General features: G+C 36.7%; 1 protein-coding gene across 4 annotated transcripts in view; it reads right to left on the bottom strand.

Annotated features, from left to right (window-relative positions):
- The window catches only part of DNAAF4 (dynein axonemal assembly factor 4), a 71908-nt gene extending 47399 nt beyond the window's left edge, over positions 1 to 24509 (bottom strand). For 3 of the 4 annotated variants that reach the window (XM_074234626.1, XM_074234628.1, XM_074234627.1), the window contains exons 1-3: positions 24287 to 24508; positions 23419 to 23566; positions 17016 to 17149 (exon numbers count right to left, since the gene is read on the bottom strand). In XM_074234626.1, the coding sequence (XP_074090727.1) occupies positions 17016 to 17149; positions 23419 to 23566; positions 24287 to 24412 (408 nt within the window). In that variant the 5' untranslated portion in view covers positions 24413 to 24508. Of the gene's footprint in view, positions 1 to 17015; positions 17150 to 23418; positions 23567 to 24286 lie in introns of all 4 variants that reach the window. The other variant, XM_074234629.1, reaches the window with a different exon arrangement.
- Positions 24510 to 27347: the final 2838 nt, after the last annotated feature.

The following is a 27347-nucleotide window of genomic DNA, read 5'->3' as shown; positions in this document are numbered from 1 at the left end:
GGGCCACACAGCTAGGTAATTATTAAGTGTCTGAGTCTGGAATTGAACTCAGGTACTCCTGACTCCAGGGCCAGTGCTCTATCCACTGTGCCATCTAGCCGCCCCCTGCTCTTCATTTCTTAACAGAATGGTAGTAACCCATCACAATCATATACCATGACTTTTGGGGGCATTTCCCAACTGATAGGCAAATCCTCAATACCCAATATTTTGCCACCACAAATTGAGAGTCTATAAATATTTTTGAACATATAAGTTCTTTTCCTTTTTTCCATGATCATCATGGGAAACAGATCTAATGATGGTGTCACTGGGTCAAAGGATAAACAGTTTTTTAACTCTTTGGCATAATTCCAGATTATCCTCCAAAATGGTTGGTATTAATTCAGTTCTTCCAACAATGTATTAGTGGGTGTTGTGAGTGTGTTCAGGGAAGACTAGTATCGCTGATATGAGAGATGCCCCCCAACCAGGTGTCTGAGCACATTGCTCACCTCCTAGAAAAGATGCCCTAAAAACTGTCTGCTTACTCGACTCTGGCCTGATTATTGTGGTAGACAGGGATTCCAACCTACAGGTCAAAAACACAAAAAATTTACAAAAACTTCTGCTAAGATGATTCCACTCACCATCGATGCATGGAATATGCACACACTCATAAACACAAGATCCAATAGACCTGAAAGACAAATAGCTCTTGTTGCAAGAGAACTCAGTAGGTATCATATCCAAGCAGCAGCCTGAATGAAACAAGGCTGGCAAATGAAGGTCAGCTTACTGAAGTTGGAGCTGGACACACTGGAGTAGGCCTTGAAACTGGAATAGGTTTTGAAATCAAAACTAATCTAGTCAATAAGCTTGGATGCATACCAAAAATAGTGAATGACAGGCTTATGACAATGTGATTGTCCCTTGCAGGAAAATACCATACCATCATCAGTGCCTATGCTTCCATCTTGATGAACGCTGATGAAGTAAAAAAAAATTTTTTTATAAAGACCTGGAGACCCTCATCATAAATGTACCAAAAGAGGACAAATTTATAATTCTGTGTGACTTTAATGCCAGAGGAGGCTCAGACTACCAGATATAGCTGGGAGTCCTTGGGAGAAATGGAGTTGGAAACAACATCAACAATGGTCACCTACTACTGATGACTTGTGCATCTCTTGACTTTCTCAGCACAAACACTGTCTTCTGTTTACCTTAACACGATAAAACTTCCTGGATGCACTCTAACAACAAACATAGACATCTAATAAACTATGTGATTGTAAGAAGAAGAGGCATATCATCTGTGAGAGTGATGAAGGCAATATGTGTTGCAGAGTACAGGACTGTCCAAGCTGAATATTCACATTCAACAAAAGCTACAACTCCAAGACAAAATGACTACAGAAAGAATTAATATCAGCAACTGAACTACAGGGAAACAGAAAAGGAATGGGTCACAATCAGAGATTTGATGAATGGCACTGAATTTTCCCCTCTGGGTCAGAACACTCCCAAAAATCAATACTGGCTTTATGAAAATGATGGAGAAATAAAGAAATTGTTAAATGAAAAATTGAGAACTCCATAGAGTTTACCAGGAGGATAATTCATCCATCTAAGAGGGTAGCATTTAATACCTTCATAAGTAAAATACAAGTGAAGCTTAGAGAGATGCAGGATTATTGGTTCATTCTTCATTCATTCTTAAAGAATGAAGAAGAAATTCATATTTATGCTGATAGTAATAACCCAAAGTGCTTCTATGTTGCCCTGAAGGCTATCTATGGGCCAAAGACTTATGGTGCATCTCAAACTACTCATTGCTGATGGGGCCACATTATTAGTGATAAGGATGTGATCCTAGAGACCATCATTAATCAATGCTGAAATCATTGACTATTTATCTCAGTTTGAAGTTCCAACCGAAGAGGTGGTTTTGAATGCCATTACACTCCTCTCCTGTGGCAAAGGACCTGGTGTTAATTCTGTTCCAGTCGAGATTTACAATGTGAGGGATCCATTGCTCATATAAAACTTGACTGAAATTTTCTGGATTATATGACAAAAATATTATTCTTCTGAAGTTCAAAGACACCTCCATTGTCCATTTCTATAAAAGTAAAGGAAATTGTCCTGTGACAATCACAAGGAAATCTTTCATATTCATTGCTGACAGGATTCTTGCCAGAGCTGAAAGATGGTTATCCACCTGAGAGTCAGTTCAGAAAAGACTGACAAGATTTGATATAGTGTTTGCTGTCTGACAACTCCAGGAAAAATGCCAGGAGCAGAACAGAGGAACAGAAAAAAGATTTGTACACATTTATAGATCACCTTTGATATTGTCAGTCATAAGGGCTTATGGAAAATTATATCAAAATTTGGCTACCCAGAGAAGTTCATCAGCATTGTACATCAATTTCATGACAGCATGTTTGCCCAGATTCTGTAATGGATGATTCTCTAAATCTTTCCTGGTCACTAATGGAGTGAAACAAAGGTATTTCCTTGTTCTCATGCTTTTTAAGCATGATGCTTACAGCCATGTTATTTAATGCCTTCATTGAAGTTGAACATGGCATCAAGGTCAGTCACCAGCAATAATAGTAAATTCTTTAACTTGCCTAAGTTACAAGCCAAGACCAAAGTGGAAGGAGTGTTAGTGTATGATCTTCTGTTTACAGATGACTGTGAACTCAATGCAGCCTCTAAAGCCGAGATGCAACAAAGTATGAATTGGTTACCTGCTACTTGTGCTAATTTTGTCTTAACAATTAACACCAAGAAAACACAAGTGCTCCATCAACCAGCACCACACCATCCACATGTGGAACTGTAGATTACAACAAATGGAGAAATGTTGGATAATGTGGAAAAGTTCATTTATCTTGGCAGTGTACTTTCCAGGGAAGTATACATTGAAAATGAGGTTAATACTCACATTGTCAGAACTAGCTCAGGATTTGAGAAACTCCAACATAAAAATGTGGAGCAGAAGAGGTATTAGACTGACTAACAAACTGAAAGTCTACAAAACCATTATGCTCTGTAACAAGCACTTTGCTATATGCCTTTGAAAGCTGGATAGGCTACCAGTGCCATGCCAAGAAACTGAATTGCTTCCATTTGAATTGTCTTAGGAAGATTATGAAGATCAGCTGGCAGGAGAAGATACCAGCTACTGTGGTTTGCTGAACTAAATTGCCAAGCATTCAAACTACTGCTGAGAATGTAATTCATGTTGTTCTAAAGCCAAATGTATGCTTACCAAAAAGTCTGTTTTATGGAGAATTTACACAGGTGACCATGGTGATCATAAAAATGATACACGAACATTCTCAAGGTGTCTCTTAAGAACTTTGGAATTGATTGTGTGACAGGGTGACACTGGCACAGGACTGCTTAGAATAGCACAAACTCATTAGAGAAGGTGCTGTACTGTAGAAGAGAACTGAAGTAGCTCAACAGAAACACGAAAAGCACAAATTTAGAGAATCTATCCTAAATGTCCACATGTAATATTTGTGCCCAACCTATGGTCTGAGCTCATATTGGTCTGATCAGTCACAGTTGGACACACTGTAATTTGACTCTAACATAGAACAACCAACCATTGTCCCAATTTCCCATTTAACAGTTGTAATTTTTCCCTACAAGTGTGAGATGATATCTCACTAATTTCTAAATCTCACTAAATCTGTAATCAAGAGATTTAGAGCATTTTATATGAATATATATATATATATATATATATATATATATATTACTTTGATTTCTTCTTCCAAAAACTGCCTGTTCATATCCTTTGACCAGTTATCAATTGGAAAATGACTCATGTTCTTATAAATCTGATAGTTCTCAATATATTTCAGATATGTAACCTTTATCAGAGAAACTATTTAAAAAATTTTCCCCAATTTTCTGCTTTCTTTCTAATCTGGGCTGCATTGTTTTGTTTATACAGTCCTTTTTTAATTTAATAAAATCAAAAGTATTCATTTTCTTCTACTCTCACTCATTCTTTGCAAGATATCTTCCAAAGTTAGCAAGCTTCTCACAAATGCTAAATTTGATAGCTTCTTCTTAATCTTCATCCCTTTTTGCCCTCTGTAGCATTATATAGTACTAAACAACTTCTCCTCCTGGATATTCTTTATTTAGAATTCTGTGACATTTCTTTTGGTTCTTTTAATTGATACTCCTTTTCAATTTCATTTGATGAATCCATATTACCAATCTAATTGTAGATACACCTCAAGGCTGTTTTCTCTTCTATTTCTACAGCTCTCTTGCTTATAGATTAGTACCCAAGAATTTAATATTTCTATGCAGGTTAGTCCTAAATGTGTATATGATCACAATCTTTTTTCCCAATCCAATATCACCATTATCATTAATAATTTATTACATATTTTAAAATGAGTGTTCAACAGACACTTCAAATTCACTATGTCTAAAAGAGAAGTTATTATATTCTTCCCCCAAACCCATCCCCTTTCTGAACTTTCCTTTTTCTATAAGCACATCACCATACTTCTGTTAATACAAGTTTGCTCTCTCACTGACACTAGATAATCAACTGTTATCAATCTTGTTTCTACTTCTACAATGTTTCTCAGATCTGTCCCCTTCTCTACATACATATAACTTCGACTCAGTCCAGGGCCTCAACTCTTACCTGGAGTATTGCAATAGGCTCCTAAATGCTGCCCCTAACCACTGACCTTGTCATTCTCCACTCTAATCCTCCCAGATCTAATCTAAATCCCCCTCCTAATCTGATCTTCCATTCAGCAATCAAAGCAATTTTCCTAAAGCATAGGTATGGACATGCCACTCTCCTCAAAAAACTCTAATGGCTCCTCATCATCTCAAAAATTAATTATTTTGGGGCAGCTAAGTGGTACAATGGATAGAGTAGCTGGTCCTGGAGTCAGGAGGATATGAGTTCAAATCTGACCTCAGATGCACTAGCTGTGTGACCTTGGGCAAGTCACTTAACCCCATTGCCTTAAATAAATAAGAAATATTTTAAAAGAAAAAATCAATTATTTCTTGTGTTTGGGATTTAAAGTCCTTCACTAGGTCTAGTCTATGAAATCAGGTCTTGTTCATGATAATCATTTTTGGAAATAAAACAAAATTTCATGAAAATAATTGCATCTGAAATTTGTTTTAGAGAATGAGGGAGTAGAGAATTTCTGCTAAAAACTTAATTAGGCCAAGATGGGGGGAGAGAAGCTAAGAAACTCCCAGAGATTTTCCCAGTTTTCCTCTGGGAACAACTTTAAATGGAGTCTCTAAACAGACTCTAAAGCAAGAGAATCCCCTAATACACAGAGTAAAACAACTTTTCAGCTCAAGATCTCTTGGAAAGATGTGAGGTAAGGTCTGTCTTATTTGGGCAAAAGGGGAGTATAGCCCAACATAGGTGGGGAACAAGGAATCCAGTGGAAGGCTCAGTCACAGGGCAGATAAAAAACCAAGGCCCCTGGGTCCCTACTCAGCCTGCCAACATCCCTGGCATAGAAGGTATACTTTGAGCCCTGGAACATTGCTAGGTTAGATGACCCTAATGCAGGGAATAAGCCACCAGCACTTGAGGCCCCAGTGTGGAAAGCCAGTGACCAAATCCCTGGCCCCCACCCAGCACAAAGAGCTTGGGATTGTGCCCCCATTCCCCAGAAGCAGAGCTCAACTTTTAAAATGAGCAACAATATAAAAAAGAGCCCTAACCATAGAAAACCACTATGACAACTATCTCACCATCTCAGAAGAGGAAAGCATCAACAAAATGCCTACATGTTAAGCTTCCAAGGGGATTATGACTTGGTCTCAAATCCAAAAAAGTTCTCTTGGAAGAGCTCAAAAAGATTTTGAAAACCAAATAAGAGAGGAAGAAGAAAAATTGAGAGTCATGCAGGAGAATTATGAAAAAAAAGAAAAAGGAAGCACTAAAATTGACTGAAGCAAAAAATACTTTTAAAAGTCAAATTGGCCAAATGAAAAAGAAAACATTTCCTTTAGAAGGATATTTGGTTAAATGGAAAAGGTGATACAAAAGTTAACTTAAGAAAATAAGTCCTTAAAAATTAGAATTGGACAACTGGAAGTTAATAACTCTATAATACATCAATAATTCATCAAACAAAATAAAAAGACTAGAAAAATAAAAGAAAACAAAGTATCGCTTTGGAAAAATTACTGACTGAAAAATAGATCCAGGAGAGATAATTTACAAATTATTGCTTTCCTGAAAGTCATGATCAAAAAAAGTGCCTGAACAATATCTTTCAGGAAATGATCAAGGAAAAGTGCTCTAATATCCTAGAACAAGAGGAAAAAATAGTTCTTGAAAGAAATCACTGATTCACCTCCTGAAAGGGATCCCAAAATAAAAACACCAAAGAATATTGTGCCAAAATTTGAAAATTATCAGCTATAAGCAGCCAAAATTATCAGCTATAAGCAGCTAAAAAAGAAGTTCAAATAACAAGGATTCACAGCAAGGATTATACAGGCCTAAGCAACTTCAGTATTAAAGAGGGCCTGGAAAATGATATTTTTGGAGGGCAAAGGAGCTTGGATAATAACCAAGAATCAACTATCCTGCAAAATTCAGCCTATTCTTTAAGAGGGTGGCTTTTCAATGAAATAGAGGACTTTCAAATTTCCCTGATAAAAAGACCAGAACAGAACAGAAAATTTGTTCTTCAAATATAGGACTCAAGTGATGCATAAAAAGGTAAGTGAAAAGGAAAAAAAAAGTTAGTCAATAAGACTAAACTGTTTCTACATCACTACATAGGAAGATAATACTTGTAACTCTTGAGAACTGTATTTCTATCAGTACAGTTGAAAGGAGCACATTAAAAAAACAAGATATTTAAAAAAAGGATTATACTGGGAGAAAGGGGAGGCAAAGAAGGCAAATCACATCACATGAAGAAGTAAAAAGGACCTATTATAGTAGAACAAAATAAAAGAGGGTGTGAGCATTGAGTGAATCTTATGCTCAACAGATTTGGCTTAAAGAAGGAATAACATGGACTCCCTAATGGGTTTAGAAATTTACTCTGCCAAGATAGCAGAGTAAAGGCAGGAATTCCAACAAGCGCTCCTCCAGACCACTCCGAATACCTTTAAATAATGACACCAGCCAAATTCTAGAGAGGCAGAACTCACTAAAAGACAGTGAAACAATTTTCCATCCCAAGTCCACTTGGAAGATCCATGAGAAAAGTTGTTACACCCTGATTAGAAAGGGCCACACCAGATTGAACCAGCTCCAGTCATTCAAGGGCAGCCCCTTAGGATCTGAGTCCCTAGAGGGCGCCTGGGTCTGTGGAAGTGGTGGTGACTTCCAGACTTCTCAGTCCAGGGATTGTCAAGGACAATTGGGAAGGTCAGCAGGAAAACTTCATCATGTCAGGGTGAGAGTGGAGCCCAGGCAAGCACAGGCCTCATCACAGATCTTGTCCCCAGGGACCAAAAGCAAGCCTGGGGAGCCACCTGCAGCTGCATCCAGAGAGCTCAGATCACCCAAGCCCTTTGTTTAGGGTTGAGGAAGACTGTACCTCTCTACCTCTCCCTGAAGCAGGGAAATCCAGCTTGCAATCTGGGGTCACAGTCTCAGGAAAAGGAGCTTTCCTGCCACAACAAAGAAGGGACCCTCCTCATGGCTCCAGGGCTGAGGGGAGGGCTTGTGGTCATCCACAGACCAGAGTACAGGCCAGGAGAGCCATCGGAGCCTCTCATAAGACCTTGGAGGTCTCTGGGGGTATCCCTGAAAACAGCTGCAAAAGCCCTCAAAAGCTTGGGAGTGTGTCCTCCATCCTGGGAGCAGAGCCCACCTTAACATAGAGCTAAAATCAAGTAATAAGCTGAGGAAAGAGAAGAAAAAATATCAAATCATAGACAATTGCTTTGGTCCTATGGAAGATCAAAATGCACATTCAGAAGATAACAGGGTCAAAGCTTCTGTGTCCAAAGCCTCCAAGAAAAATATAAATTGATCTCAGATTATGGAAAAGATCAAAAAAAGATTTTAAACGTCAAATAAGTGAGATTGAGGAAAAATTTGGAAGAGAAATGAGAGCAATGTGGGAAAATTATGAAAACTAAGTCAGGAGTTTGGTGAAGGAATTACAAAAAATTACTGAAGACAATAACATTTTAAAAACCAGTTTGAGTCAAATGGAAAAAGCAGTGCAAAAAGCCAATGAGGAGAAGAAAGTCTTTAAAAAAAGCAGAATTGGCCAGATGGAAAAAGGAAATTCAAAAGTTCTCTATATTTCATAAAACATAGAATGGATCTAAGAGAAGCTTATGACTTTATGAGTAATCAAGAAACAATAAAACAAAACTAAAAAATGAAAAGCTAGAAGAAAATGTGAAATATCACATTGGAAAAACAAAATGACCTAGAAAACAGATGTAGAAGAAACAATTTAAAAATTATTGGGCTACCTGAAAGTCAAAAAAAAATCCTAGACTTCATTTTTTCAAAAAATCCTCCAGGAAAATTATCCTGATATCCTAGAAGCAGAAGGTAAAATAGAAATTGATCACTTCCTGAAAGAAATCACAAAATGAAAACTGCCATGAATATCATAGCCAAATTCCAAAACTCCCAAGTCAAAAGAGAAAATATTATAAGAACCAGAAACAAACAATTCTTTGGAGCTACTGTAAAGACAACACAAGATTTAGTAGCTTCTACATTAAGGGCTTGTAAGGCTTGGAATACGATATTCCTAAAGGCAAATGATCTTGGATTATAATTGAGAATCAGCTACTCAGAAAAACTGAACTTATTCTTTCAGAAGAAAAGAGGGACATTCAATGAAATAGGGGAATTTCAAACTTGCAATGGAGTGGAAGGGGGGGAAGATGAGGGGGAGTGAGTGAGCATTTACTCTCACTGGAAGTAGGTCAGAAAGGGAATAAAATACACATTCAATCTATCTTACCCTAGAGGAAAATAGGAGAGGAAAGGGATGGAAGAAAGGGGACAGGACTTCTGGAGCAAATGGGAAGTGCAGGTAACAGGAGAGAGGGAAGATCATGGGAGAGGATAGCCAAATACAAGTCACTTTTGAGAAGGGACAGGGCAAAAGAGAAAGAAAATAGAATAAATGGAGGTCTGTGGGGGGGAGGGTTATAGAATGGAAGAAAATACAGCAACTATGGGAAAAATATTGAAGTGATTTCTCTGATGACTTATGGTAAAGAAAGAGCTGATGAATATAGATTGAAACACACTTTTTTCTCACTTTACTTTTCTTGAGGCTTCACTTCCTTTGTGGGGGGAATTATGTCTACTTTTATAATATGACTATTATAGTAATGTGTTTCATGGCTATACATGGTTTAACCTACACCAAGTAACCTGATTTCTCAATGGGGGGAGTAGAGCGGGAGAGAGAGAATTTGAAACTCAAGGTTTTGGAAGTAAATATTGAAACTTGCTTTTGTATGTAACTGGAGTAAAAATTTAAAAATTAAAAATAAAGATATTTATCTTATCCTACAGCAGGAGAGGGGAACCTCCAGTCTGAGTAGACTATATTGGTCTGGTGTTACCAAGGCAACTGCAAGCAGGACTCAAAATTCAATAAATCTAGTACCTTTTTAGGGGTGGAATTAATCAAATATTTGACTAATTATCACCTTCAAATGATGTTATATTCAAATGGTTCTTGGAAGAAGAAAGTTTCCCCATGCCTGCCCTACAGGGAAGTAAAAGGGGAAAGGCAGAAAGGAGGGCAGATATAGAAGGGGAAAGAGGAAAGAAAATTGGGAGGAGTGATAGAAGGGAAGGCAGATTGAGGGAGTTGTTGGTCAAAAGCAAAATATTGGTGAGAAGAGATAAGGTGAATGGAAAGAAAAAATATAAATAGGGAAAAATAGGATGGAGGTGAAATACAGAGTTAGTAATCATAACTATGAATGAATGTGAAGGTGCTAAACTTTCCATAAAATGGAAGCAGACAGAAGAGTGGATAAAAAAAACAGAACTCTACAATATGTTGTTTACAAGAAGTACATTTGAAACACAGAGATACACACAGAGTAAAGGTAAAAGGCTTTAGCAAAATATATTAAGTTTTGACTGAAATAAAAAAAGCAGGAGAAGCAATCCTGATCAGACAAAGCAAAAGCACTACTGGCCTATATCCCAAAGAGATCACTGAAAAAAAGGAAAAAGATCCATATTTAAAAGAATATTCATAGCAGCTCTTTTTGTAGTGACAAAGAAATAGAAATTGAGGGGATGCCCTTCAATTGGGGAATGGCTGCGCTATTGTGGTATATGAATATAATGGAATATTACTACTGCTCTATAATAATGAGAAAACAGATTTCAGAAAAACCTGGACTTATATGTGCTGATCCTGCAGGAATTAAGCAGAACCAGAAGAACATTATATATCTTAAAAGCAAATTGTGTGATGATTAACCATGATGGATTTAGCTCTTCTCAGCCACACAATCAAAGACAATTCTAAAAGATCTGAGATAGAAAAATGCCATTCACATCCAGGGGGAAAAAATTGTGGAATCTGATCAAAACATCAAAACATACTATTTTCACCTTCTTAAATTTGTTTTTTACTTTTTTCCTTCTCATGGTTTTTAAGGGTTTCTTTCCTGATTATTCTTTCAGTGTGACTAATATGAAAATATGTGCAACATGATTATACATACATAATAGATTACTTACTATCCTAAGGAAGGAAGGCGAGGGAAAACTTCACAAAAATGAATGTTGAAAATAATCTTTACATATAATTGGAAAACAAATAATTTAAAAAAATAATAAAAACACTAAAAAGTACAAAAGAATTTAATTAGACCCTCCAAATAAATTCAACATATTCTGAGATAATCAGTCTCTCCAATGAATAAGTGAGCATAGGGTAATAGCATAAAATATGTTGGAAAACATGGTTCAGAAGAAATAATGAGAGAGATAAAAGACCAGTAAACCATATAAAAATTCAAGTCTATCTACCATTGATAGCTTTTTTCAAGAAGAATCAGGAGACAATAATGCAAGCCACTAAAAAGAAAACCACACACAAAAAATGAAATGGATTTACATTCTGACAAGAAATAAAAGATGGCTGATATAATGGTCATTTCCAAATCTACTCTCAGTGAACAATTCTACCATTGATTTATTAGAGGAAAAGACAAAATAAATAGCAAATTAGAGGAAACAATAAAAATGAGAAGACAAGATATACATATAAGATCACATCAATATGATCTAAAGAAACTACTGATGCCAAAAAAGTGGAGAAATAGATAACAGACATTACAAAAGGTATAATTTATGAGTAAGTTTAACCAAAATAAATTCTCATAACAAGGAAAACAAGAGGTTAAAAATTGTTGATATTGCTATATATATATATGTGTGTGTGTGTGTGTGTGTATGTATGTATATGCCATGTTTTCTCATTTTTATTGTTTATTTGCTATTGATTCTGTTCTTTGGTGTAAAAAGTCATAGACTGCTAAATCAAAAATGACTCCCATTTCAGTACATTTTTATCTTGTCAGAACATAATCCATTTCAGTTTTCATGATGTAACACTTAAAAGGGAGAGATAAGGCAGCCAAGGCAAATGCTAATGTAAAATACAACTCCTTGGTAAAATTTTACAAGGGAGGGGGTGGCTAGGTGGCGCAGTAGATAAAGCACTGGCCCTGGAGTCAGGAGTACCTGGGTTCAAATCCAGTCTCAGTCACCTAATAATTACCTAGCTGTGTGGCCTTGGGCAAGCCACTTAACCCCATTTGCCTTGCAAAAAGAAATCCTAAAAAAAAAATTTTACAAGGGAGATTATAGATATTAAGCAACAGCATCTCAAAATAGTAACAAGTGGAGAGACAAATTTACCAAAAAACTTAGTGAAAGACTCAAAACAATTATCCTGAGAATATTTAAGGATAAAATCAATAAAGTAAAAAGCAGAGTAAACACATAAAAAATCTGTAAAAATGACTATAAGAAATTATTTTCTTCATTATTAACTGTGAAACTATCATGTTTGAATTCAGTCTTCAATGAGAAAGAAAATAAAAGTGAATACCAGAAACTGAATACCAAGTATACACAGATTAGATCTATGTAGGAGGTGATAATGCATCAATAATGGTGATGATGCATCAATTTTTCAAGGTATCTGAAAAAATGAGCATATAAATTATTGAGGAAAAAGTTATTATTGAAAGAGAATATTAACTACAAGCTCTATGTCTACTTTCATATATATATATATATATATATATATATATATATATGATTATCTACAAATATGTTGAAAAGGAAAAAGCAAGCTTTTGCAGATGATACACTGCAAATTAGAATAACTATGGTGGGGGCGGCTAGGTGGCACAGCAGAAAGAGCACCGGCCCTGGAGTCAGGAGTACCTGAGTTCAAATATAGCCTCAGACACTTAATAATTACCTAGCTGTGTGGCCTTGGGCAAGCCACTTAACCCCATTTGCCTTGCAAAAAACCTATAAAAAATTTAAAAGATTTAAAAAAATTAAAAAAAAGAATAACTATGGTACAGATGGCATTGTCCCAAGATCTGTTTCCTTCACCCCTGCAGCTCCAGTACAGGTTAACTCCCTGCATCGTGGCTCTGTATCCTATCCCTCTCTTTTCCTCAGGTAAACCAATTCCTAATTATTGATTATTCCTAATTAGCAATCTTTTTAAAAGATGTAAAGAATATTCAATTCCACTGTGACCACTTTATTGATGGTTTTAAAAACTTTAATTCAGTATAGTGATACATAACATTTTTCTAAAAACTATCTCTAAAGTATTAAACTCATTTATAACTTCTGAAAAATTTAATAATAGATAACTTAGATTGATGAACTTCTGAGTATTAATATCAAGCAAGGCATACACTAAGGAGATGAATGCTCCTCAAATGTGTTTGCCATCATCATGGAGGTTGTACAGAACTGAGCCTGACTTGAAAAGGGGTTCTCTATAGACAGATTGTTTTATCAATTTGAAAATTTCAAATTTGAAAATTTTCAATTGAAATTTTATTTTATCTTATTTTTCCAATTATATGAATAGGGAGTTTTTAACATTCATCCATTTATAAATGTATGAATTCCACCACCCTCCCTTTCCTCTCCACTCCCCAAAGTAGTAAACAATTTGCTAAAAGTTATACATGTACAATTGTGTTTAACATATTTCCATGTTAGTCATGTTGTGAAAGAGGAATTGGAGCTAATTGGAAAGAAAAAAAACTATGAGAAGAAAGGAAAAACATAAGTTTTTAAAAAGTGAACATAGTATGCTTTGCTCTGTATTGAAACTCCATAGTTTTTTTTTCCTTTGGATATGGAGAGCACTGTCCGTAGCAGTTCTCTCAAAATTGTCCTTGATCTCTGAACTGTTGAGAGATGCTCTGTCCATCATAGTTAGAGATCCACTTTTTTGTAAATGAGATTATACAAACTATGTCTACCCAGAACACATTCAACTAAAAATATATCATGTATACATTTCCCCCCTAGAAAGCCAGTTGTTAAACTGCCTATTACTCAATTTCTTGGAATCTGGCTGAATGTCCTACAATTCCATTGAATCTGCTCGCTCAAAAGTTAACTAGAACACTTAGCTATAAATCTAATGAACTTTTTTTCCCCCTTCCTCTACTTGACCTCTCTGAAGCTTTTGACACCATCAACCATCCCTTCCTCCTGGATACTCTGTCTCCTTGGTTTTCATGACACTGCTCTCTTCTAGTTTTCTCATTAAATGTGCTTTTCTCAGTCTCATTTACTGGATTGTTTGGACTTTGCTAGATGTATAGTCTTCTAATTGTAAGTATCACCTAAGGCTCTCAGCTAGGTTCACTTCTCATCTTTCCCAGTCTATACTTTCTCTCAAGTATCAAATGTCTTTAGCAAAATAAAGTTCAGTTACTAAAAATGCTTAAAGGAACTGGATATTACACCTACATAGATCACTGTTGTCAAATCCTCTTTAAATCCTTGTGCAATTTTGCTGGTGTATAGGCTTGTGCCCTATATATAAATTTTAATTTGACATTAAATAATAAACCTAAGTAAAAAAAATTAGAATTCTCCTTGAAGTAGCATAGGATATTCCATAAATCATTTTCCTTTAGGGTTAAGTGTTTGATTATTTTTTAGAACAAAACTGAAGATGGATCTAATTACAGGCTAATTATTACATGGATAGTCAGGTCCCACAAACTTTTTTTTAATTTTTTTTTTTATTTTTTGCAAAGCAATGGGGTTAAGTGACTTGCCAAAAGTCATATGGCTAAATAATTATTAAGTGTCTGAAACCCAACTAGAACTCAGGTCCTCCTGACTCCAGGGTCAGTGCTATATCTACTGTGCCATCTAGCTGCCCCCGCCCACCAACTTTTACATTATAAGACTTTGAAAAAATTTTTAAAACTTTATCTTATAATGAATATTTAACAATAGACAGATGACAAAACCAAGCACAAAAACAAAACAATTGGTTGTTCAGAGTATAGAATCTTAGATTCAAAACAGCTGGAATTGCTAAAGTATTATAAACAACAATAATACAAAGGACTTGTTCTAGTTATAGAGATTTTGTTATGAGAAGGAAAAGTAGATTGGACCACTCTATCAACCTTTGGACTATTTCTAGCTTTTGTGTATCAACTTTTTAAGTGCAGTCTTAACTATGTCATTATTACAATATTTTTAGGCAAACTGCATTTTTATATCATATGACTTTTGTCAGATTCAACCTCAACGTGATAACTTCTGTCTTTATGTTTTTCCATCCTCTCTGAAAAGTAATTAAATGTTTCCAAGTCTACCCCAATATTGAAATATGTAGAAGCAGCCCTAATAGTATGCATAACTGTTTTAAAAATCTCTGATGATTACTCTTACAATTAACTGTGAATGAAAATGTAAAAAAATGCTGCTAAAAGCCTATTGTAAATTTAATTAAATGAAGATGGTTACTGACACTAACTGTCATCACTGCTCTATACACTGGTGGAAATGATTTAAAGGCCATCAAGACATTTCAATTAGGTCAGTAATGCTGTGTGACCTTGTTGTTGCTGACAGCATGGATCAATGCATTTTTCATTGAGGGCCCTGCAATAACTTAAAATCAAGCACATTTAATGTACTGTGTTAAAGGCTGAGGCTCAATTTTTCATATATATGCACACACATACATTCATATATATAGACACACATATACATAGGCAAACATGTGGGTACACACATATACATACATATAAATTACATGTGTTTGTATGCAAAAACTTCTGTTCCTTTTGAAAATTTTGGGGGGCAGCTAGGTAGTGCAGTGGATAGAGCTCCAGCCCTGGAGTAAGGAGACCCGAGTTTGAATCCAACCTCAGACACTCAATAATTGCCTGTGTGATCTTGGGCAAGGCACATTTAACCCCATTGCCTTAAATACATAAAAAAATTTAAAAGCCTCTAAGAAAATTTGGTGGTAGATTTACCACTCTGAGAAATTATGCTGTTATTGTCACATAGATAATGAAAGTGCTGCCAAATCATTTAAATATTTTCATGCTCTAAGAACCTGCCTAATCCAGAATGCCTAGAAGAGGAGTTTTCCAGAACACTAGATGACTGCAGTGGGAGATGTTCTCAGAAACCAGACAGCTACATGAGATATCTGAATTCTAAAATATAATGGAAGGATAAAATAGCCATGGGAGTGAGCTGTCTTTTCCTTTCACTTTTTCACCATGGTCCATTGTTCCATGTAGGGTCTGCTTTTGAAGGAGACCCCCCCCCAAACAACTGCTGTCAATAAGATGGTCACTTCAATGCTTCCCTTGGTCAGTGACTAATGTTGAATGAAACTTACCTTGCCTGGTCCCAGAGCTGGAAATGGTCTGAGGACAATAAAATCCAGAGCTTCCCATAACCTTCTCTGTGGACTTTCAAGTGTAATGCAAAACAACTTACATAGTAGCTTCTTCAAGCTCTGCCTTCCAGGAGACTCCCTCCCTATTACAATTAGCCCTGTCTTGCTCTGCCCTTCTTGGGCACTCCTGCCCCTAGGTGCTATATGGTGGGCCCAAATTGCAAGTCCCTTGCCTCAGCTGAAAGACTGTAGTTTGAACGGTTTGGCAGTTTTATTTCAGGTTGACAATATTCAAAAAATAGAATTCATCATCTTCCACTCTCAATCTACTCTTCTTCCAAATATCACCTTCCTCCCAAGTCACCTAGGTTCCTAACTGCAGTTATTCTTAAATAACTTTATTAAACTTTACTTCATTAAACTTTACACCTAATCACTTAACAAGTCCTATAGATCCTAACTATACATTTCTTAAAACCATTCCCTTCTCTCACATAAATTCAAGTCTTGTATCACTTCCCTCTCAGAGTATTTTAACAGTGTATCAAAATGGCTTTCCTACTTTCAGTATCTCCCCTTTCTTCAATCCCTTGTCCACATAGCTATCAAAATAGTATTCCTAAAGCACAGGTCAGACTAAGTTGTTCATGCTCAAAAACTTTTGGTGGCTCCAGATTTTATACTATTCATAGTATAAAATACAAACTCCTCAGGACAGCATTTGAGATTCTCTATCTGCCTCAAATCTATTTTTCTACATTTACTTTACATTCCAGTCAAACTGGTCTGCTATTCTTTGGTTCAAAAGTCTATCTCTTGCCATCCTCTATTATAATCTTCATTTCCACCCAATTTTTATCTTTAAGGCAAAATTCAGGTACCACTTCCTCTGTGAAGCTTTCCCTGATTATTTGTCACATTTTTAGTACTATTTCCTTCCTCAAATTACATTGTACTAATTTATTTGTATATTGTATATATGTGTTATTTAGTAAAGTGTTAAGTTCATTGTTGGGAAGAAGGATCTCATTTTTATATCTGTAGTCCCAGTGTCTTGCAGTTGCTTTTTATTAGGGATTCCTTCATTCATCTTTAACTTACCTCCATCATTATCCTCAAAGCATATCTTTCATCTTCTCGTTTTGTAACAGCTTTTGCTTCAGTCAGTTCTTTTGCTTTAGCTTGTGCTTGTAAAACAGATTCTTCTCTTATTCTTTGCATCATCTCTTTATCAACTGAAAGTTTAGAAATTTAATTAAAATAAAAACATGAATTTTACTTTTATTGTGAAAAATAGTATTCAATAATACAAATGTATTTTATTTATTATTTTGTAATTATACATAAACATATTTTGCATGTACATATATACTCATACATTTATATAAATAATAAACATTTATTAAATATACATTATGTGCCAGGTACAAATACAATTAAAAACAAAGTCCTAGCCTTCAAAGTGTTTATAATCAAATAAGGGAAGACAACACAAAAAAGGAAAGTGAAAAGGGATTGGGGGTAGGTGGGAAGGGAGCATGACAGAGCATTCTAGAGAAGTCTAAAATCAATGTGGGGCAGCTAGGTGGCACAGTGGATAGAGTACTAGCCTTGGAATCAGGAGGACTGGAGTTCAAATCTGCCCTTGGACACTTGACTCTCAATTGGCAGGTCACTTAATCCTGATTGCCAGGGCCATCTCCAGTCATGTCCGGCCATTGGACTCAGATGGCTCTGGACAAGAAAGTGAGGCAGGTGATTTAGCACAATATCTCCCTCACTCACAAACTCAGTTCATGTCATGACATCTTGTGGTCATGACATGTGCTTGTCATGACATCTATCGTGGTCTTCTTCGAAACAAAGGACAAACATTAAAATCACTGTTGCTTCTGGAAAAGGTTGAGAAAATTTGTGCTGAACCCCCTCCTTAAAATAATAATGAATATTGGAAACGTGTAGGAATGGTCCAAGATAGGAGGGAAAATAAGTAAATAGCAATCTGGAACCCAAAGGGATCAACAAAGAAAGATCTAACTTTTTCCTTAAGATCAATAGTATAACTTTTGGAAGCAAACATCAGAAAAATACAATTATAATTTATTCTATTCATTTGTCTTATTAGGAGGTTTTCTGAAAATTTCCTTTGGAATGTTACTTTGGAAATCCCACTGACCATGTAAATAACAAGAATAAGTTTGGGGGAAATATTATAATATATACAAAAATGTTTTAGAGAAAATTACAAAACCTCAGTTATTGACTTAAGAGATATAGCTCTCCAAAAATGTTTGGTTATATTGAGGTATGATTATGGTGCCTCCAGATTCACCCTTGGTGGCACCTGACACTAAAGTAAGTGGAGTGCCACTGTGCCTATGTTTACATGCACACAAATGTGTGTGTATATACATTATACACATATGTGTAGTTTCCTCATTCTCAGGAGTTTTTTAAATGTCATATTCTTCTTGGTTCCAGTTTTTGATGTAACAAGACCTAGATTTACATACAGAAGAAAGAGAGATTAGTATGGAAGACTCATGTGGAAGCAACAATCCAGTAAGGAAGAGCAGGATATGATGATGACTTGGCATTCAAATTTTGAGAACTAAGATTCTTTTTTACCTCTTCTCCTCCTCCTAGTTTTCTTGATTTCAAGTCACAGCTAAAACGTTCTGTAACCTGCAATAACTCTGCCTCCTTGATATTACCTCTAATTTATTCTTTATATAACAAGTTTGTGCATAGTTTTTTGGATATCTTTCTGATCCATTAAACTATGAGTTTCCTGAGAGAAAGGATTGTCTTTTGCTTTTCTTTGTATTCCCCAGTTCTTTGAAAAGTACCCAGCAGAGAAAAAGTATTCAATAAGTAATAAATTCTACTTGACTAAGACTAAGAAAACTTTTATCCTCCAAAGAGTAGAAGTCTGGTATAAAGGACAGAGGGTCAGCTTTGGAGTCAGGATGACCTGGTTTAAATCCTGTTTCTAACACAGCCAAAACCCTTAATTTCTTTCTACTTCAATTAACTCTCTAGGGCAGCAACAGTAACAATAGCAGTTAAAATTTATGTAGGGTTTTACAAATGTTATCTCATTTGAAAATGTATGTATGTATACATATAAACATGTCTGTGTATATATATATATATATATATATATATTCATATTTTGGAGTAATTTACAGGAGGTGTTGAGCTATTTGGGCATACTACTCATTAAGGTATAATTAGAGAAAAATAAAAAAATAGATGTTTCCCCAAAGATCTATTAAGGGGTCCTCTGAATTTGTTTCTTTGAGTTGCCATATTTTCCATAAACAACAGACTGGGAAGCCCTGAATGAGTCAAGGATTGTAAGGGACTATTGTGTGTGGGAGTACTATAAACTTTCATCACCTGGTGTCCTCGAGTACCAGAGCACTATTTTACTGGTTGATTGAAGAGTGCCACAGGAGTGGGAGTGGACCAGAGACTGGGAAGGATATTTAAGCATTTGTATTTGGTTTAATAAACGGAGATCTTGTAGTACTTTAAAGGCACTTAGTTTGTAATAAACTGGGAACTGTTTATGTAGCTGAGATCCTGTAGAAAATCAGACAATCCTATCCTTATAGTTTAGCAGTTACAAAGGGAAAAGAATTCCACTTTTGCCATTGCCTTTTGGGAGCTTTGTCCTTTTCCCAACCTTTCCCCCTCCCCTTTAGGTGGAGATTTTTGCTATCTCCTTCCTTTGTCTTGCTATTGTAAAAATAGAAATTCTATTTGGATTGTGGGTTCCACCTGCATATTCATTTCTCTTGTAATAAATCTACTCTTCACTAAATTTTGTGATTCTCTTAGTAATATTAATAATCCTACCAAAATATTGATAAGTGTGTGAAAGCAGCACAGGACCAACGCTAACCAAATTTTTGAGGCAAAAGTATGTATATTTAAGGAATACTCTTCCTTTTCTTTCTGGATCTCTTCCTTTCTTCCTCAACAGCATTCAGGAGTAAAAAGAGCACTGGAAAATATCTAGGTTTGAGTCTTAGTTGTGATTCTGGATAGAAGTTATTTCACCTCTAAGGAGACTTGACTTCCTAACTTTAAAACAGGGATGCTAATATCCTACTTATCACTGATTTTTATAAGAAAAAATTTTTAAATTTTGACATGATATATAAATGTTTATAACTATTATTATTGCTGGTATATTTCTCCAAGATTCTTCAGCAGTGCCCTCATATTTCCCATACTGGCACCAAATCAAAGTCTGTCCTCTCTTGGTAATGGCCCATATTTAAAAAAAAATGATTCTTTTTTTTTTTTTTTGCAAGGCAATGGGGTTAAGTGGTCTGCCCAAGGCCACACAGCTAGGTAATTATTAAGTGTCTGAGATTGGATTTGAATTCAGGTATTCCTGACTCCAGGGCCATTGCTCTATCCACTGTGCCACCTAGCCACCCCTTTTATTTTCTCTCCCTACAACCAAAACTCTCAATCCTTTAAGTGTTGTTCAGTTGTTTTCAGTCATGTTTGACTCTGCGACTCCATTTGGGATTTTCTTGGCAAAGATACTGGAATGGTTTGCCACTTCCTTCTTCAGTTCATTTTACAGATGAGGATTGTCTAGGTCATACAGCTAGTGTCTGAGGTCATATTTGAACTCAGGAAAATGAGTCTTCCTAACTCTAGGCCCAGTACTTTGCCACCTGGCTGCCCAATTCGTTTAGTACCCTGATCTTAATTATTAAGCTATTTGGACTACCACTGTAGTTCAATACAGAATCCTATTGTGACCTTCCTCAGCCTAACATATCTTGTTTTGGAAGCAAACATCAGAAAAACACTATTATAATTGTATTCTATTCATCTCTCTTATTAGGAGGTATTCTGTAATTTGATGTAATTTGCATTGGGGTTTCTTCTAATGATTTAAGAAGGTAAAATCATGCCCAGTTTTGATCTTATAGACAGAAGATATATCAATTTATACTCTAGAACTTTCCCCAAACACAAACAACCCCTTAGACTCTAAAACACAAACTAAAACATCTAAGAATTAATATCAACTTACATACAAGAATAAAGACATATCAAGAGCACCACTGGTATAGGAATTTTCTGGCTGGATCCTTGACTCCCAATTTTCTAAGCTTTAAATCTGCTGCTGAGGTAGGTTATACTTATTTGGTTCCCTCAAAACTAATCATTTGTACAGTCCCTTCTCTGAAAGTGACTTGAATAGCCATGTTCTTAATGAGTAGTGCTTGGAAATGGTGATCCTGAGTAGTGGAAGAGAATAGCTGTTCCCTCTGCACATATCCATACTAATTCTGCCCTCTCAGAAGCAGCTATTATAGAAATAGACCTCTTCTGCTTTTACCCATACAACCCTTACTCTTGCTCTCATTTTAGTAAACACTACTCCCTTGGTAACAATTCCCTCTACTCACTGCATTAAACAAGAGATTTCTTGACTATCTCCTGCTTGCTGCAGTTTTCTTCTCCTGGCTGTTTCCACAAGGATCAAAGAGAGCTGATAAATTCTTGCTAATAAACAAGTAATTTAATTTGTTTAACCATTCCCTCCCCTCCATTTACCCCCCATTAACACTTTCATTTCAAAAGAACATGTTTTATTAGTCTGAAGAACTGAAGCAAGGAGGATAGTATTTCATTTTGATAGACTAATAATATATTTTGAGGCAAGGGGGTCCCCCCAAAAAAGCCAAAATGATGAAAGACTGCCTATAGGTAAAGATAGCCCCAAAGAAAGACAAGTGGTTTTCTCAAGACTTTAAAAATTAGGACAGAATTTCTAAACCTCAATCTGTTAATCACTCATTCAACAAAGGGCCATGAGGTCTTTCCCTTAATTCAGGTCAGTTCCATTATAGGTGAAAAGATATATTTAGAAGTCTTTCTCAAGAGAGTCTTTTTAGGAAAGATATCTTAATCGATGATACAAACATCTTAGAAAATTCAAGTTGTGACAAAAACCACTGTCCATGTAGGTTCTTCATAAATGATACCGATTTTTTTTTTTAGCCTCTAGAGAAAGAAATAATCCTAATAGCATGAAAATTTGGACAATGGAGAAGACAGTTGGAAAATTATTCTTCTGATCTGAAAGATCATTATCACCTTTTAAATGACTTTGGATTAAGTCTGTAAATAACAAAATTTAAAAGGTAAACATTTTATAAGTTGACTTCTTAGAATTAAAAAATTTGAAAAACCACATAATATCATGCAGATAATCCTTTGTGGCAATTCTTACTTTGGACATACTGGTTACATGACATTAGTGGAAGTCACTTACCTCTTACTGCCCTAGGAAGCTATCTCTGCACCAAAAATTGCAGACAAGGCACTTAGTATTCTATTCTATGGGGGTGGGGAGGAAGTGCAGATATATGCTCATAGATAAAGAAATTCAAGATGTATACAAAATATAGTGAAACTAGAAGGAATGAAAAAAATTTTGGGGAAAAAACCTTTCATAGACAATCTCTCAGATAGGATGTGATTGAGTTGGGAATACTACTGTAGTGTAAGAAAAGATGAGCTGTTGGTTTAGAAAAACAGTACCACATTGAGAAAGACTTTATGAAAAAAAAGAATTTGTACTGTATTCTAAAGGCAATGGATCTAATCTAGTATCATGACTAAGAACCTAATGCTGATTCCAAGGAAAATTAGGTTTTTTTTGTTTGTTTGTTTTCTTAAATTTAAGGCAATGGGGTTAAGTGACTTGCCCAAGGTCACACAGCTAGGTAATTATTAAGAGTCTGAGACCAGATTTGAACTCAAGTCCTCCTGACTCCAGCTGCCCCAAAATTAGGTTTTTCTTTGCATTGTGCTGAACTAGGAAGATCTTTAAACACTTTACACCTTCAAAACACTATTGCTCTTCCCTGTACTGATTCCAGTCCTGAATCCTGGCTACTTTCCCAATGGGCCAGTTTTGAGTACAGTGATTATTTCTTCCCTCTGTTCAAGAAGGTGGCTTTTTAAAAAAATTCATAAAACTCTCTTGGTATTTCACTATGCTATCATACTTCCATCTCCATAAGTACTATTTTTAAGTCTTCCCTCTTCTTCTGATGCAAAGAAAAGGAAAAAAAACAAAACAGTCCCTGTTCTTAAAGAGCTCATAATCTAGTGAGAGAAATAGCAAACCCATGATTATGTACAAATAAGATCTATATTATATACAATAAATTGTTAGTACATGTATCTATATATGTGTGTGTGTGTATGAGAGAGATAGAATAGTCTCAGAATGCACTAATATTAAAGAGAAGTGATAAAAGTTTCTTTTTGAGGTCAGGATTTAGCTGAGATTTGAAGGAAGCATCTGGTGAAGTATTATAAGATTTAATACTTAATGGGAAACTAGGATTATACGCTTTCCTCCTCTATGGAAGTACTGTGGTTATTTCCTAGAGAAAGTAAGGAAATAAAATGGAAAAGAGTAAATGAGTGTCCATTCTTTTAATCAATGACTTACCATTTGCCAAAGAAAGGGCCTCCCACAATCCAATTTCTTTTTTAAACAATGTAAAAACAATGGCATCATTCCCAATTTTGGCTTTGCTGTTAATATCATCTATGGGAGCATATAGAAATGCTTCAAATAAAAATGGAGGATAGTGGACCTATCCAAAAGGGGGGAAAAAGAGATAAATTAATGTAAATATGTGGTTTAAAACTAATTTTTAAAAGGAAAAATTAACAAGGAAGGGGGGGATAAGGACTGTGATAAAAGATACCTAAAATGATCACAGGCTATAGATGTTTAAGAACAAAGGAGAGAGGGACACACAGCTAGGTAATGATTAATTTGAACCCAGTTCCTCCTGACTCCAGGGCCGGTGCTCTATCCACTGCACCACCCAGCCGCCCCTATATTAAGTATCTTAACCCGGGTCAGGTGGCCGGTTAGTGCCTGAGGCCGTTTGAATAGGGCTCCAGACTCTCTCTAGCCCTCTACCCACCGTGTGCCCCAGCACGACCCAAAGAGCCCTGGATTTCGTGTCAAGAAACTGAATTCAGATCTAGTTTTCCCACACGCGCCACCGGTGAGATCCCGAGCAGGTCACGTATCCTCTCTGGGCATCTGCAAAACGAAGGGAAGGGTTCTCTGGAGCTCTGGACCTGGGAACTTTGGGCAGGTTCTACTTATGCCTGCTTTTCTTTGAAAGCCTTTTAGTCGTGAATTCACTGCTATTTGGTTTCTGAGGTTGGAGGTTTGGGGCTTCTAAGGTATCTAAAAATAGGGACCTGAATCCCCACGTTGCGCGTGTGCGACCGAGGATGCCCGGCCGGCCAGGGAGGGCGAGCTGGCGCAGGAGCGGGCACCCGGGGCTCGAGCCCACCTTGAGGTAATTCTCCGTGCAGAAGATGTCGGCGTTCCGAGGCCGGACGCCTCGGAGTGGCAAAGAGAGGTACACGGCGGACTCGGTCTGTTGCCAGCTGTAGTCGCGCAGTGGCAGCGGCGGCATCTTCAGCTGCCGCCCTCCGGAGAAGGGCAGGGCACCGCGTTGCTAGCCGCGCTTCCCTCAGTTGCTAAGGAAGCCCGACCTTTCCCAAAGCTCTTCCGGAGCAAGTCGGGCCCGCCTCCTCCCCAGATCTCGCGTGAGTCCTGTCTGCCGCGTGAGGCTTAGCTAGCGCGGAGATCATTTTTTTTTTTTTAAGTTGAGAAGGCGCATTGCGCAGCCGCAATCTGTTTTAAATGGGGGTGGGGAGGACAGTCCACGTAATTGGCGAAAGTCTGGTCTGTGAGGCAACCTGCTCGCACTGCGGCTGCGCGGCTCTGGCCCACTGCGAGCCGCTACTTATTACTTGGAGCATCAGGGGGCTGAGGCGGAGCAGAAACCTCTGGGTCTGGCCAGACACGGAAGGTCTTAGGGACCAGCATTTTTCAGAATCATTGATAAATTCTCTAAAGCTCATTTTCCTCAAATGTAAAATGAAAAAAGCCTTAAGGTACTTTTTAGAGCTGTAGAACTGACCGGTTCTGAGGAGTCACGAGTCTAATGTTTCGAGCCTGGGAAATGTATCCCTGGAAGGTCTTCTGTTTACTGCAGTGGATAGCGCAGTAGCCCGGTGTCCCCAAGACCTGAACTCGAATACTAGCCGTGGGAGAAGCTGGGCAAGAAACTAAACTAATGTCTGCCCGGTTCCCATTCTGTAAAAAAATAAAATTCTGTAAAACAGATAAAGTAAGACGTGTGAAATACTGTGCAAACTGTGAAGCACTGTCAAAGATAGCTATTAATTGATGTCCGTGATCTCATTGTGGTCATCTCTTTCTTTGCAGGTGGCAGACCCTCATATTATCCTGTGCTACTCTATGTCCTTCCACAATTTTTCCATAGATGATCCAGGACTTCTAGATCTTTAAATATCCTCAGTATCAAACCCTGAATTCTTTTAAGAACTGTTTTCTTTATTCTTTCATAAAGCAAAAATTCTGCTTTATGTCTTCATGGCAACATGGAAGTGTGGCAGCAGAGCTTAGGAACTGGCTAGTTCTACCAACGCATCATTTTACCATCCCAGCAATAAATAGACTACCTGACAAGAGTACAGGGAGCCTGTGAAATTGAATTGGAAAAAAAAAATTACAACTCTTAACTACTATAAAACTGAAATTAAGCATTTTCTTCCAGTGTGGATGTAGGTAACAAATATTCTGAAAGGGGGTACATGACTTTCAGCAGACTGTCATAGGATCCATAACAAAAAAAATGTTAAGAATCCCTAATCTAGGTGATGAATTCTGTGGCTATGACAACCCATGTTCAATATACAATTTTAGTCCATTTACAAACATTAAGATATCTACTGCAAAGAAGACATCACCAAGGAAATATCAGCAATAGATAGAGAAGCAATGACACTGGAATTTCCAGCCAATCCTGGAGGATTTTGCATGAGGATCTGCTAATTGGTGAAAGAATGCTGACAGCGAACTGAAGGCCTGGCTTCATGGGGAATGGAGTAGATGTGACAGTCTAAGAGAGCAGAAAAAAATTTTTCTTTCTTCTTATCTGGGAGTAGTATCTTTAGGAAAATACCAAGGAGAAGAAAGAAGACATGAGGGGAAGCTAGCTCTTCAACATGTCTCTAATTTACACTTTGCATTTCTACAAATGGGGGAAATTCCCTTTGGATGAAATCAAGACCTCTTTCTGGGTTGAAAAGAGATATCTTGCTTCCAGAAGGAGAGTTTTATTTTTTTAGTATAAGCAAATCTGTAAAGCTTCTCTTTTTTGTTTTTTCTTAAATAACTTACTTGCTATTCACAATTTGTAATGATCATTTGTGTAATCGATATTTGACAGGAAAAAATCAAGCTGATAGATATAAGCTTGGGGTACTTGATGCCTCTTTCCCCTTAAGAGATAGGATCTAGAAAGCTAGAGATTTTCTATTCTTAACCAGTTGTGCCTATAAAACAGCAACATTTAGTGAGACATAGATATAATTCTACTCTGGTAACCATTCTTTCAAAGAACAGAGCAGCCAGCTTCATGGACCCTTCTACTGTACTCTTCAGGGTAAGAACTGCTGCCACTCTCAGAGATGTAGGCAAGATTCCAGGAATATCTTTTTATGCTTCTCAAATCATCTGGCTACATACTTAAGCTTCCAATAGGGACCTACATAACCTACATGAGGAGCACACACACCTTGCACTCTCTAGGTCATTAACATGAATACAAATTTGAGGAGATAAAAGGCAGAGATAGCCCAACAAAATACTAAAGAAAGCATGGTTGAGGAAAGACTATGTAAGGGATCAAGATAGAATTACAAAGCTGGAATAGATCTTAAAAGATCAACTGTCTCAATTGCCTAATCTCACCTATAGGAAACAGTATCAAAAGGTTTGACTTGCTCAAGTTCATGTAGGTTATAAATAGTGGAGCCAGGATTTCTTCACTACAGATTCAGCACTTTCCCCCCCTACCAGACATTGTTTCTCATATAGTGCACTACTATCTCTTCTCTGTAGTGATTCCCTGTAAGATTTTTTTTTTCCTTTAAAAACAGGTTGGTGGATTTCCACAGTAGACTCCAGTTCTTTTCAAATGTCTCCATCCTTACTCCAGATCAACAAGGCTTACAATTTCCCAATGTATTTTTAAAAAATTGTTAATAAATATTTCACTATTAAACTTTATCTTAAAAATAATTCTGGGAAGGCTAAATGGAAACAAAGGATTTTTAACAAGTGTAGATAATAATAGAGCCCATTCCAGACATGGAAGATGACTTGCATACTAAGAGGTGGGAGACAACAAGATGATATCATGAATAGTAGTCCAGTTTGGTAAGAACATAGAGGAACATATAAGGGGGAGTAATGTGAAAGAAGACTAGTAAGGAAGAGGGAAATTAAGTTGTGGAGAAGTTTAAAAGCTAGACTGC

The sequence above is a fragment of the Macrotis lagotis genome, chromosome 4 (assembly GCF_037893015.1).
Source record: "Macrotis lagotis isolate mMagLag1 chromosome 4, bilby.v1.9.chrom.fasta, whole genome shotgun sequence".
NCBI lineage: Eukaryota > Metazoa > Chordata > Mammalia > Peramelemorphia > Peramelidae > Macrotis > Macrotis lagotis.
The sequence above is the reverse complement of the archived record's forward strand: the minus strand, read 5'-3'. Positions and strand labels throughout refer to the sequence as shown.